Raw genomic sequence first — 13,956 nt, 5'->3', positions numbered from 1 at the left:
CTCTCTCTCTCTCTCTCTCTCTCTCTCTCTCTCTCTCTCTCTCTCTCTCTCTCTATATATATATATATATATATATATATATATATATATCCTACTAGTATAAGCATGATCCAATAAACTCAGGTTAAAACCTGAGGAATAAATATAAAAATAATTTAAGATAATAGTATATACAATAATTTTGAAAAAAGTAACATCAATTGAAACTTTAGCATCATTGTCTCCATAAATCACTGATGGAATTTAACTACAATAGAACACACACACATATACATATATATATATATATATATATATATATATATATATATATATATATATATATATATATGTATGTATGTATGTATGTATGTATGTATATATATGTATATATAGATATATATAAATATATATTCATATATATATATATATATATATATATATATATATATATATATATATATATATATATATATATATATATCCTTTTTTTGTTAATGATGTCACATGTAACAAAAGAAAGGGCTGGGACATCATGAATGGCATACTGAGCTTAGGTGTGCTGGCTTGGGATTGTGATTTAGTTCATGTTCAATAATTGGAAGAGGTAAATCCATCACCTTTGGAAACATCAAAGTGATGGTTTATAGCTCTATCACTAATGAGGACATTCCATACACATATTACTTGATTTCTTTATCCATCACTTCCTGCTTTATTTGCTTGGTTTTCATCCTCGGCTTTGGAGAACTACCCCATTGAACCTTTTACCAATAAGCTGATAATAAATAGTTACCTCACCTTTTTGTTGTTGGTCAAGGAGTCCTATCTATGTTTCTTGAATATAAAATGTAAAGGGAAGTAAAAAATTATTGCTGGTTCTTGGAAGGTAAAAACAGATTTTTTTTATGGTGGAAGTGAGCTCTTAGAAATCAGAGAAGAAATGAATAAATTACATTCTTCAATCTTTTTATTGTCTTGTTGACAACAGAAATATATAATTGTCAGTCAAGGCCTTTTGATTAAAAAGAAAGGAAAAACTATGGAGTGGTGTGGTGGGGAAGCAATAGGAAGCATCATGGAACACTCAAGTGGCCTTTGAAATCCATTTCTATGCATTCTTTATTTAGGAAAAAATCATATAAATGTTTGTTATTACTATTATATTTGCTGAAAAGAATGATGAGTTGAGGCACCAAAATATCCATCCTATTATTTTATATAAGAAGCTGTCTTAGGATACCTCAAAAAATTTGAAGCATACTGTTCATTTGTATGGATGCCATTAATTTTCCTTTAGTTGTACTGCAAAAGCATGACATATCACACTGTCACCTAAGATTTCAGCAAATCTGCTCTCCTACCATTGCAAAATTCCATTCACTGAGGGCCACACATTCCACCATAAAAAGAGTACTTAATTCTGTCAATAACTTGTGTGATAAGATCATTGTTGTACTGCTGTTCTTCTTCAGGACAGAAGGTGACCTGATCTGATGAGCAAACTCACTCACCATTCCATCATCTTCTCTTCCCCAAACTGCTACTCCAACAAAGTAGAAACATCAGTCTGCATGCAGATGCAGACACCCTGTGTCTGCCATGCCTGACCTGTTGCTACAACCAATCATGACATCAAAAGAGGACACTGAACACATGTATGATTCCAAAGAAACCATCTGATGGCATTGTCTACTCTCCTTGCAACCTTTTGCCATCACAGGAAGCATGGAATCATCCAAACCACAATGGATTGTCCACCACTTTTCCACCTAAAAAGTAAGCCTCTGTAGGTCCCTTTTTTTTTTTTTTGTGCTTGTGACTGTCTCTTTTGGTCCTGCAGCTTTTACCTGTTCCCATGATCAAGGTTGGTTTACTTGGTAAACCCAATCCTTCTTACTATCCAGCAGCATCAGGTGATCTGTGGAAACAAGTGGATTTCAATGACATCTTTGGGCTGTTCATGTTGCATCATAAATTTAGCTTTTCATTCAGTGCCTCCATGCCAAGATAATTTCATTACATCTTTGGGCTGTTGATGGTGCATCATAAATTTAGCTTTTCATTCAATGCCTTCTTGCCAAGATAATTTCATCTTACATTCCCATCTTGATTTATATTTATTCCACTCCTAACACTTCAAGTATGATCATTTAGAGAGCCAATTATAGATTACTAATTAATTTCTTTTAGCATCATAATTTATATATTTTCAAAAATTATATTAAGATATTTATATTTATAAAACTAGAATATTTAATCATGTTTCTCCGTTATCGATTTTATTGATAAAAATATTATAGAAATTATCAGTAAGCACTTACCACTGAATACGTATGATATTTTTTGTTAGTAGACTCGACTAGAAATAAGATTGAATGTTTTATTAATCACAGAAAATAATATGTTATTTTTTCCTTTTAGATGTGCTCGAACAATAATTAATTTGATTTACAATAAGATATTAGGATGTGCACATCAAATCAAAATAATTATTTTTCTCAATAGTTCAGTTATTTTTATCAAAAAAAAAAGAAAAGCTATAGTAAATCAAACCAACACAATAATACATTTTTTTTCTCAGTTGATAATGTTAAATCTGTGAAATTGAATATCATTAATCAACTTAATTACATTAGAAAAGAAGAAAGAAAGCTTCAAATTCTTTTCTTCTTGATCTGAACTTACATGTCCACTAACATGAAAAGAGAACTCACAGCTGGCTGCATAATAGAGAGAGAAGAAAGTTGACTGTGATCTCCATCAAATGATCTTTTTCATCCATAGATTGTGCTGTTGTTAGTGTAGCATCATCAGCTAAAATAACTACTAATTGCTGATCCCAACACAGTCATCACTTGTTACCATCAGAAGCAATACTTCCCTTCTCTCTCTAAATGACTTCTAATAGTTACTTTGTGCTCCCAACCGCTCTGTGCCTTTCGACTTGCTTCGACTGCCTTCTCCTTCCGTGCCGACGACTTCTCGGTTTCTTCTCGATCTCCGTGTTGGTCTTCCGCTTTTCTTTGTCGTCTCCCTCTTGACTCCTGTCGCCTTCCCTCTTCCTTTCTTAACCCTAAATCGGGACGCGCGTACGAGCAGGAAAGGCCGACAAAGATCCCTCCTTTTTGGGCTCCGGAAGCGAAAAACTCCAGGTACTACTCCACCCGCCAATCTTTTTTGTTTTCCCTGCTTCTTCTGTTCGGCTTGACTTTGACTCAATTGGTGCTGATATTTGGGCGTTGAGCTTGTGGTTGTTGAGTCGTTCTTAGCTTCTTAGTTGCGAAGTCGATACTTTTTGGATGATGGGGGGTATTTGGATACGGTGATTCCTCAGATTACGTTGGTCTCTTTTGGGATTTGGTTTGCTTTGTTTTCGTAAATTGTTATAAGAGTCGGACCGATTTTGAAATTTTGGAGTTTTAATTTGGCTCTTTTTGTTGAAATTTTGCATCAAGATTTTGTTTCTATCCATTTGGGTTTGGTCCACGTTAAGGGAATCTGGATTACCAATGATTTTTGTTACTTTTCTCTTGGATAATTCCTACTCGTTTCCCTAAGCGAAGGTGAAACTTCTGATTTGGGATGTTCGGTGGTGCATTTAGTTTACGGATTAGAGTTATCGTTTCCGGATTGGTTTTAGTTTCTTTATGTTTCATTTTCAGTTTTTCTTTGAATCCAAACCAGAATAGTGATTGATGTGTCATTGTTTCTTGAACTCTTCATGTCTTGGTGTCGTCTCATTTCTTTTCTACTGAGCCTATTTGAGCTCAGCTCCCACGCTTTTCGAGCATTTCGCACATTCACTACCTGAACGCCTATCGAGTCGCCAATTACATAATTGCGTCAGAAACACAATACTAACCTCTTTCCAGCTTGGAACAGGGGTGTTGGCTATCCATCTTTGCTCAGCCATTGCTTTTAGTACTTAAAAATTAATATTTTGCTGCCATAAAATACTTTGGGGAACTTGAAACTAAAAGCAATGCTTTCAAAGAAATGAGTTTGTTTTTGGACAAGGGAAAAATGGTGAATATTGAGCTTTGGAATTTCGAAATTAGACTTCATTTATTGAATTTCACTAACTTTCTTGAATCCGGTATAGTTGCAGAGAATCATTGACAATTTTGTTTCTGTTCTTTTGCCAATATGTTGGGTTTTCTGGGGCAGAATTTTTTTTTGTTTTGGAGCTTTCAGAGTTCTAATTTAGTTTTAAACATTCACAGATAAAAATGCAGGCTGAAACAGAGAATTTTCCCGTCTTGGATGAAAAGATTGGTGTGCCAGTTATGGAAAACATGCTATCAAGTAGTAGTTTCAAAGGAAGTGATCATGTTGGCGACGACTCGGCATCATACGAAAAATTTATTCTAGATATGGATTCCTACTGGGACGAGCTCAACGACCGTTTGAGTTTATCAAGAATGGTGAATGATACAATCATTAAAGGAATGGTAAGTGCTATGGTCGAGGAGGCTGCTGAGAAAATTGCTTCGAAGGAAGCAGAAATTGCGGTTTTGAATGAGAAGTTGATGTCTTGTAAGTCTCATGTTGCTGCAGGTCAAAATTTAGAGATAACATCAAGTCAATCTTTGATGGAGGAGGCAGAAATTGATGAGAGAAGATTGGAGTCATGTAAGAGCTGTTTAAGTTCTTGTGGAGACTGCAAATATGTCAATAATGTAAGCAGGCTAAGGATTATGGTGGAAAATCAGATTCAGTGGTTGAAGAATGATCTTCAACATCTAAAGAGCTTGGATATTGTGAGTAGAGAAGGCATTGGTCCATGCAACATATTGCATGAAACAAAATCTATTAAGAAATTGCTAGAAGTAGATCAAAAAGTTGATGTTCTGAAAGACATATTAGGTTTAGTATTCAAAGAAATTTGTGCGATCATCTGCTCAAAGAAGGTTGTGTTAAGTGAACTTCAATGGGAGCATGAGCTTCAAAGAGAAATTAATACTATTGTGCTTCAGGATTATGTTCGAGGCCTTCAGGATGAATATGAAACAAAGTTGTATCACCAAACTGTCTTTATTAAGAATTCAAACAAGAATTGGCAGAAAAAGGCTTCTGAGCTTAAGGCGATGCGTGATGAACTCCATGCTATCATGGAGGAAGTGAATTATTATGAGAATTTTGAAGAATGGACTGTTACGAAAAGGAAAGACCATTTTCCTGCGAAAGTATTAGGAAATCATAACTTTCCATCTCAACCTGAGGAAAATGAAACAATGATGATGGAAAAATCTGGGGATTCTGGAGAGAACATGTTAGACTTTGCTCATCTGAATCACATGAATAAGGAGGAACTGCTTTTTTACTTTAAAACTGAAATGACCAAGATGAGGAGAAGACATGACTCAGCATTGCTAGAGAAGACGGAGGAGTTGTTTAGGCTTAAGAGGGAGTTCCTCAAGGAAAGGGGGTCGTCAGTTTTAAGGAAAGATAAGGAGCTTGAACATTTAAGGGAAAAGGTACCAGGATTCATTTTGAAGTTGGATGAAATCCTCGTGGAGAAGGAAACTTTACTTGAACTTTATAATCATGATGATGAGTTGCAGAGCTTTAAGGAGAAAAACTGTTCCCTGGCTTATGAAAATAAGCGAGTAAGAAATTTGCTTATGGAGAAAACAAATGAGCTTAAGTGTCTGTCAGCACAGATCTCAGATGCAGCAAACCAGAAGGCGCTGCATTCATCTGCAGAGGCAAATTACTTGAATCAATTAAGAAAACTGGCAAGTGTTATTGAAGATGGAAAGACAGAAACTAATTTTAGAGATCAATTATGTAATATTATTTTGAGAGGGCTGATTGATGAGCACAGATGCATAATGCAAGATACTGAGATCAAGATCAAATTGCTTATGGGGATTAATACCACTATATTTAGAGGGGTGATTTGCGATGCTATCACTTGTATGAATCCGACGATATCAAAATATTCTAAAGAAAAGTTGTCTCTTGAAGCATTGCTTTTGCAAAAGGAGAATGCATTAAGGTCGGAAATTGAAGAGAACTGCAAGTTGAAGCAGGATGTGGTCTCATTATCATCATCAATGAAAGAAAAGGAAAACTTAAATATGTCTTTTGAAGCAACACTTTTGGAAAAGGAGAATGCTTTGAGGTTGGAAATTGAGAAAAACAGCAAGTTGAAGCAGGTCATAGCGTCAATTTCATCATCACTGGAAGAAAAGGAAAGGTTGGCCTCAGAGTCTGGATCAACATTATTGCAACAAAAGCAGCAGCTCGACATTGTTCACCGGGAACTTAACATGCTCAGAGATCATAAAAGCATGCAAGAAGAACAACTGTCAAGTTGTAAATTGGAATTAATTTCTTTGACGAGTAAATTAAACAAGACCCTACAGCAAAATCATTATTATGAACTTGAGTTGGATAAGCTCAATGAGAAACTTAAACTTGTGTCAGATGCATTAAAAGAAGAAGAAACACAGAAGACCATGCTTCTTGGTGTTATTGAGGGAAAGGACGGAGAACAAGTAAAACAATTGAGATCTATCAGTGAGTCCATGGTGGAATTATCTAAAGGTTTTGCAGATTTAGAAAGACATTTGATAGAGAGTTCTAAAAGAAATGAATCTAGGTGTGTGTTTCTCTCTATCTAAAAATGCTTTTTCAATTTTAAACACAACATTTTTGTTTTACCTTTATTTTGACTAGATAATGTTCATCATTTGTTTTAGCACAATTTGAAATCTTAGATAGTGGTGCTATATCATCCACAAGATTAATTTATAAGCAGAAAGATAAGGGCAAGTTCCTTGTGGTTGTTCCTGCCAACATATATTTCATGAACCATAATATGAAGTTGATAATTGATTCTAGTTTGCCAAATCTGAGACTTCAAAGTTCAAATGGCTCAGAACGGCAGTACAATGATCGCAATGGTATTGCACAATAACCATCGTGGTTGCACTTGCACCCTCAACACTAGTCCTACATCAATAGCCACAGTTGCCATTCTCGTCATACTATACCAACATAGTGGCTGACTTCAAAATTGAACTTGGTGAACAAGATCCCACAATTATTTCTAGTTTGATTCTTTAGCTGCATACATATATGCAATATCAATTGCCACAAGAACAATATCATGCATGAACTTTTCGTTATTGTAATATTGATCTTGACCAACTCACATTGTGGATCTAAACCCACCTTTTGATCCAACACAAAATTCTTTTCGGTGGTAGTAATCACTAATAAGTTATGACTAAGAGTTTTCAAGTATATATTTATGATATATGGGTAAGACATACATCATATGCTAACTTCATATATTTTATATGGCTTTTCATGTATGTGTTTTTGCATGATTTTTAATTGGTCATCAAAACATGAAAAACTATGAATTAATAGGGGTTATTGTAGCCCAGAAATTGTATCATCCAGTGTTGACTGGTACCATACGGTAACAACACATGTAAGAAACTGATTTCATACCAAGAGCAAAATATACTCCTTGGTCCATGTCCCACTCATCATCTGCATACTAGGAACATAAGATGCCTGATTATAAGCAGACACACTACCGTGCACCCCACTATTATTCTTGTGGACTTCAAGAAAACTGATATCAAATGGAGGTCTCATCCTCATCCAATTATCATTCGTCAATATATCCAATGGGTTTATTGAGTGTGACGAGTCACCTTTCGACTTGTAGTTCTGTAGGGATGATTGAGATCGACTTTCTATGCCACAACTAATCTGACCACATCCTAACATCTGGCTATGGTCCATTGGTCCTCTTCTAACGATTGAAGTCACCACTCAGTTGCAACATTGCAATGAAATAATCAAGATAGACGATATGATTGATTATGGTGTGTAGTAAATTTACATGAGCCATGTTATTAGGATCCCATGTCTCATTAATGTGACATTGAGATCAAGATGACTAGAATGTTCTAAAATGTAAATTGCATCTCATGCACACTGATGTGAATTCTAGCCCTGAAATTATTTAAGATGTTGATAAAGTGATGCTAACTAATGGTAAGTTATGTTAGCCTTAGCTATATGAGATCTTTACCAGCCAAATGGTAAGTCATGATATGAGATCTTTATCAGCCAAGCTAACTAGCACGTTCAAAATGATACAATCTTTATATCTGCTGAAACACGTTTCTGTTACTTTAGATTTGAGAGAATTGTTGCCAAATCTCTCCTCATTTCATGATCAATTTTCTATAATGCATAGAATGCTGCCACAATACAATTTGGACCAATGTGCTACATAAGCATCTTGGAGGGAGAAATTTTAAACCTTGGAAATGATGTCCTAGTTTGAAGTCGACTTCCAGCTATTCTCGTCGTGTCTTTCTGCATAGTTATTCTGGATTATAAATAGAAATCCTCGTCATTTACAGGTTGAAGGTACTGAGTCATCAACTGAATCCACTGGTGCAGCTGGCTAGCCAACAGAAGAAGAATTGTTTTTTGTACAAAAAAAAAATTGAAACTAGTTGGTCTAACCTCCAGAAGGCTGAAGCCGAGGTATGTATTTAAGAATTTTCTTCTGTTTATGTGTTATCAATTATTATTATTATTTGTTTAAGTCTCCATAACAAACATCGTATCCCATGTTTTTGTGATTGTTGCTGAATGGGGTTTGCCCTATTGGAGCCTGTATAGCATTACATATATATTCTATTATATCTTTGTATGTAACCACCTTCTGCTTATTTTATTTATTCTGTCCCAGGTCGATCTTCTAGGAGATGATGTTGAGGCACTTCTAGGGCTTCTTGGAAAGATATACTTAGCACTTGATCATTACTCTCCAGTATTGCAGCACTATCCAGGAGTAAGATAATTTTCTTGCTACTTAGTACCTACTATTATTGTGCAGACTTTGGTCATCAACTGCTGCTTGAAAAGATCAATATAGTGGATACTTGTGAAAATGAAATTCTCACTTCTTAGTAGTTACTAACTTTGAGTTTATCTACAACAACTTTGTCTTTTGTGGGCATTCTTGGCTACTTACTAAATGATGCTTTCTTGTCAAACTTTATCACAAATGAATTTCTCACTGTGTTTGGCTTTATATCACAAAATGATAAGCATGTTCCATCACAACTTTCATCTATGGTCTACAATTTAGAAAGCTTAATAGAATGCTTAATTCTTTATGTAATTAGAGATCAAAGTACAGACCGAAAAAAGGAGATAATGGCAGTGATGGGTGTTCTTTGTATTGCACTTTGAAGAAACAGTTGATTTTTTATAATGAAAAGCTACTGTTTTGATACATTGCAAGTAGATAAAAACCTTTGATGACGTTTCAGTATCATAAGATCATAATCTGGCTGACATTAAGTAATATTGAGCCCATTTTCTGTTGGGCTTTAGTGTGTGTGTGTGTATATATGTATATGTGTGTGTGTGTGTATATATATATATATATATATATATATATATATATATATATATATATATATGTATGTATGTATGTATATGTATACATACATACGTAAGTACATGTATATATGTATGTATGTATGTATGTATGTATGTATGTATATGTATACATACATATATACACACACATAGTTGTACAGTTACTAAGTTTTATTTATTTATTATTTTATCTCAGTGATTGGTGGCAATTGTTGATTTCTCATTCTTGTGGAAATTTAATCCTAGTTAATAGGTGATGTCAATATGGCACGAGTTTCTGTTTGCTTGAAATGTATATTTTTTATGCAGATTGTACTGACATAAAGATTATTCACATTATTGTTCGTCTCATGCTGACAGGTAATGGAGATTCTAAAACTGGTTCAGAGAGAATTAAATGGAGAAAACAAGTAGGATTTTCTGAATTTAGATTTGCAGTATACTACCATATGCATCTTTTTATATCAAATCTGGGGTTATAGAGCATGGAGGGACTTGGGAGAGTGGATCAGATTTAAAGTTTTATGGTATATACTATATACATAACTCAACCTGCTTCTTTGATTTTGTTTATGCATAAAATCTCTAATCTTATGAGAACTTTCCTCCTTGCCATTATATCTAGGTTTCAACAGGACACTTGATGTTAGAAGTGTATCATGGTTTAGCTTGATGCAGTCATGGCCATGACAGAGGATACAAACCATCCCTGATCAAGCCAAGGGGCTCCTTTCTCGTGCATCTAGGTTTCAACAAGACATTTTTGCTGTTGCAGCTGTAGCATGGTTTGTTTAGCTTGATGCAGTCATCAGCATGACAGAGAGCGAAAAGTGCATCCTGGTTGCTTGTCGTGACCGATATCGAGTTGCAAAATCTCGAGGTGTTTTGGTCATAATATTTGTTCAATGCTGTCGAAGAAAAAGAATGCAGTTGATCAAGTTGGTTTCGGTGCCCCAGGACTGCCCAATGCAAGCTCGGCCAGGTCACATGTACATGTTAGCATGCATTTTAGTTTTCCTTTCCTTTTCTTGCTTTTGATCATTACATGTTCGACTCAAACACCTTGTGTATATATTTTTTTGGTTGTCCATCAAGCCATATTTATTTATACTTCACGTGCTATCTTGCCAATGCAAATGTGTCACTGACTAGAGTTGGGAAGCCTGAAAATTTTGGATGGTGACCAACTCCCCTTCATTTATATATGATGACTCTTTCTAATGTTGATCATGTGGAAATGAAGCTATACTTGATGTCGGGAGAGCTACCATCTCTATAATCGGTGATGCACAAGAACACATCACATAAACCTCATGTGTTCTCTGTTTAAGCCTGGAGCTTTAAATCATTGCTAAGCTTAATATGTTTGGAGGTGTTTGCTGTAATCATTCTTCATGTTTAACCTTATGCTCAAGCGGTCCGCTTGCAGGCGGGGAAAATACGAGCCAAGTAGAGTGCTTTAAGATTCGGGGAAGGACACCTCTTATAAGATTGCCTAAGAGGAGGATCAGGAAGAGCGAGACGGACACAGTGCTTTAAGATTCGGGGATGATACGTACTGTCAGGATTCGGGGATAAGCCAAAGGTCGACTACTGCTTCTATGGAAGCAAAGGGATTGATCCCACCCCTTAAGACAGGCAAGGAATGTAATAAAGCAAAAAGATCACACAAAGACGGCACTGTCAAGTATATTTCAATTACAAATTACAATAATTATAACAGCAATACTATCAATAAATCTCACCAGTTAAATGAGCGGTCCGATCTCATTCAGGATGCAGTCAGATGAGCCGTCCGATCTCATTCAGGATGCAGTCAGATGAGCCGTCCGATCTCGATCAGGCTGTTGGAGATCGATTGTCTCTGCCAAGACACGAAGCATCGAGCTGGCGGGCTTCTCCCAGGAACTGCTGCGGGAGGGAGAACGTGTCTTCTGGCTTGCCCGTCACAGTGGATGCAGGATATCATATCCACCGTCCGATTCCTGATAATAACGCGAGAGCCCGCTGGTAAACGCAATCCTCCGCCCAAACCCTTTTTGGCCGTTCTCCGGAGAGACTCTCGATTCGTGTCTGTCGACCCTCGGTGGCCTCGCGATTCTTCGACCCCGTAGCTTCCACTCTCCTCCCGTAGATTCTTGTCCTTCCTCATGTGTGATTGAGGCGATCAGGTGTTAATCTTGAGCAATGAGTTTGTCTCCTTTTCCCCTGTCTTTCACTTTATTTGTGTTTCTTATTGTTTTGTTTTATGAGGGAAGCGGAATGTTGGGCGAATTGTTGGCTTTTTGAGGCAATAGGGGGACTGAGATTGAGATCTTGGTCCCCTGCGCATGTGTAGAATTTTGGGGATTCTGTTGATTCAAGGGCCAAGATGAGCGTGGATCACTTCCGTAGTTCGTTGCTCGGATCGCCGCTCCGGACGTCTTTGGTCAATAGAAATGGCAGCTCAGTCGATCGCTTGGTCAATGCAGAACCGAACTTTAGGGCCTTGTTTAGTAAGATCAGTGCAGGGAATCGGCGAAAAGGGCGTAGGCGGGTTGATTGTTTGCGATTCGGAGGTGAAGGCCCCAGTTTTTATTTGAGGAAATTTGGGTTTCTTAGTGATGGGTTCAAAGTGAGTTGCGCGCGCGAGTCATTTCCCAGGACCACTGCTTGGATTACATCTCTTAATTCTCTTTGGAAAGAGGGGCTGTTCTTGATCAGATGCTCTGTGTTTGTCTCGGTGATTTCGGTGGCAGGAATGTTGGTATGGTATGCACAGCGTAAGGCCACAAGCTTTGTGGAGGCCCAGCTTCTTCCATCTGCTTGCTCGATACTTAGTGAGCATCTGCAAAGAGAACTTGATTTTGGTAAGGTTCGAAGTGTTTCGCCTCTGGGCATCACTTTGTATTCGTGTTCAATTGGACCTCACTGTGAGGAGTTTTCTTGTGGTGAGGTACCAACGCTGAAGCTCCGACTTCTCCCTTTTACAAGTCTTAGGAGAGGGAAGATTGTTATAGATGCTGTTTTATCCCGACCTTGCCTTTTAGTTGCACAGAAGGAGGATTTTTCCTGGCTGGGGATTCCATCGCCATCTGAGAATGGTCTGAATAAGCATCACTCATCTGAAGAAGGCATAGACTATCGAACAAAAACTAGAAGGCTTGCTAGAGAAGAATCTGCAGCATCCTGGGCCAGGCAAAGGGTTAAAGCTGCAAGGGAAGCTGCGGAGATGGGTTATGTTGTTCCTGAGGAACACTCGTCATTGTTTAGGGATGAAACCTTGAATGATAATCTCCATCTTTCTGTTCAGCCTGGAAGACCTAGCTCGTTCTTTTGTATCGATGACCATATGCATTTGAAGGATCATCATTGCATGGATAATAGTGGTATGCATGGTCTGGAGCACACAGAAGTAGAGAAACTCTTTGGTGCAAGAACTGGTGGCCTGGGAACAAACTTCTGGTCCAGAATAAAGTCGCCCTTTTCTAGGCACAGGTTCAAAAGGAATGCTAAAAGGAAAGTTGTTTCAGAACGTAATTTTACTTCCAAACAAAGAAACCTCAAGCGCAGTGCAGTTGCTGCCACTGCATATTTCAGAGGTCTGGATCGTGGAAAGTTCAGCGAGCCATATTCCGAGCAGGGTTCAAATTCATCTGATGGAGGTCATGAAGATACTGGATCTGAGATATTAACCACGAAGGACAAAGCAGGCAGTGATGCTGAAATTACACGAAGCAATGGGATTGATAAAACAAGGTCGGATAGTCTTATTGAGTTGGTTGACTTAGATAATCAAGAATTTAAACCTCAGACATCCATTGAAGCTGCTGATAATATCTCAATTACTCAGGGAAGTACTGACATAGAAACAGACAATGGCAAACTCACAGATGGAGATATGGAAAAACAGCATCTGGCAGACAATCATCATAGCTGCTTGCAAATCGATGGTCATGCTATTGCTCTGGACAATGGAGATTTGGAAAAACATCATTTTGAGAGTCACCATGATGATGGAGTTGGTTTTGACAAATCGAAGGATACTGTGGGCCAAAGTTATGAGAAGTCTGAAGACAGTGGAGATCTTAATTGTCAAGGCTTCATTCAAAAAATGTTTGGAATGTGTACACAGATGCACCAATCAAAGGCGTTTTATCCCTTCCACTTGTATGAAATTATAGACAAGATTGTTGTTAATGAAGTTTTTTCTGAGTATCTTGCTGGTCATATTCGAAAACTGAAATCATACTTCAGTATAAGTGCGGAAGATCTTTCTGCTGAATTTGTGGAAGGTGTAACTGGGACTAGTTCCAAAGGCCTCAGGAAAGTTCTTCCAATTACACTGGACTCTGTTCATTTTTCTGGAGGAACACTAATGCTGTTGGGATATGGTGACAAGGAGCCAAGGTCTGAGATCTAATTATTGGAATTAATACCTATTACATAGAGTTATTGCATAATCTTTTTTTCTCTGCCTCGTTTTGTCAACAGATAATACATCACTGGTTTCATGCCCACCACTTAATTGTTGTTAATCAAGATGTTTACTATGTCACTTCTAAT

At 37.2% G+C, this 13,956-nt stretch overlaps 2 protein-coding genes across 3 annotated transcripts in view; both read left to right on the top strand.

Annotated features, from left to right (window-relative positions):
- The first annotated feature begins 2,858 nt into the window (after nt 1-2,858).
- On the top strand, nt 2,859-10,526 carry LOC103997531 (WPP domain-associated protein). 2 transcript variants are annotated; one of them, XM_009418774.3, is made up of 6 exons: nt 2,859-3,134; nt 4,206-6,589; nt 8,379-8,505; nt 8,714-8,815; nt 9,772-9,938; nt 10,037-10,526. In XM_009418774.3, the coding sequence occupies exons 2-5, from the start codon at nt 4,212-4,214 to the stop codon at nt 9,823-9,825; spliced, it is 2,661 nt and encodes an 886-aa protein (XP_009417049.2). In that variant the 5' UTR covers nt 2,859-3,134; nt 4,206-4,211; the 3' UTR covers nt 9,826-9,938; nt 10,037-10,526. The 2 variants fall into 2 exon arrangements, with proteins under 2 accessions (XP_009417049.2, XP_009417050.2); XM_009418775.3 differs by lacking the exon at nt 2,859-3,134 and having other exon boundaries at nt 4,300-4,433; nt 4,540-6,589.
- An 895-nt stretch (nt 10,527-11,421) lies between these two features.
- The window catches only part of LOC135649387 (protein SUBSTANDARD STARCH GRAIN 4, chloroplastic-like), a 28,461-nt gene continuing 25,926 nt past the window's right edge, over nt 11,422-13,956 (top strand). The window contains exons 1-2 of the mRNA XM_065167675.1: nt 11,422-11,582; nt 11,670-13,800. Coding sequence (XP_065023747.1) covers nt 11,783-13,800 — 2,018 coding nt within the window. The 5' untranslated portion in view covers nt 11,422-11,582; nt 11,670-11,782. The remainder of the gene's footprint in view (nt 11,583-11,669; nt 13,801-13,956) is intronic.

Source organism: Musa acuminata, chromosome BXJ3-9 (genome assembly GCF_036884655.1).
Source record: "Musa acuminata AAA Group cultivar baxijiao chromosome BXJ3-9, Cavendish_Baxijiao_AAA, whole genome shotgun sequence".
In the NCBI taxonomy this organism is placed as follows: domain Eukaryota; kingdom Viridiplantae; phylum Streptophyta; class Magnoliopsida; order Zingiberales; family Musaceae; genus Musa; species Musa acuminata.
Note: the sequence above shows the minus strand (reverse complement) of the source record. Positions and strands in the feature narration are given on the sequence as shown.

Coding starts and splice junctions, on each gene's coding strand:
- LOC103997531 (XM_009418774.3), top strand. CDS start 4,212: ATGCAGGCTGAAACAGAGAATTTTCCCGTCTTGGATGAAAAGATTGGT. Junction 6,590..8,378: donor TCTAAAAGAAATGAATCTAG/GTGTGTGTTTCT, acceptor CGTCATTTACAG/GTTGAAGGTACTGAGTCATC. Junction 8,816..9,771: donor TATTGCAGCACTATCCAGGA/GTAAGATAATTT, acceptor TCATGCTGACAG/GTAATGGAGATTCTAAAACT.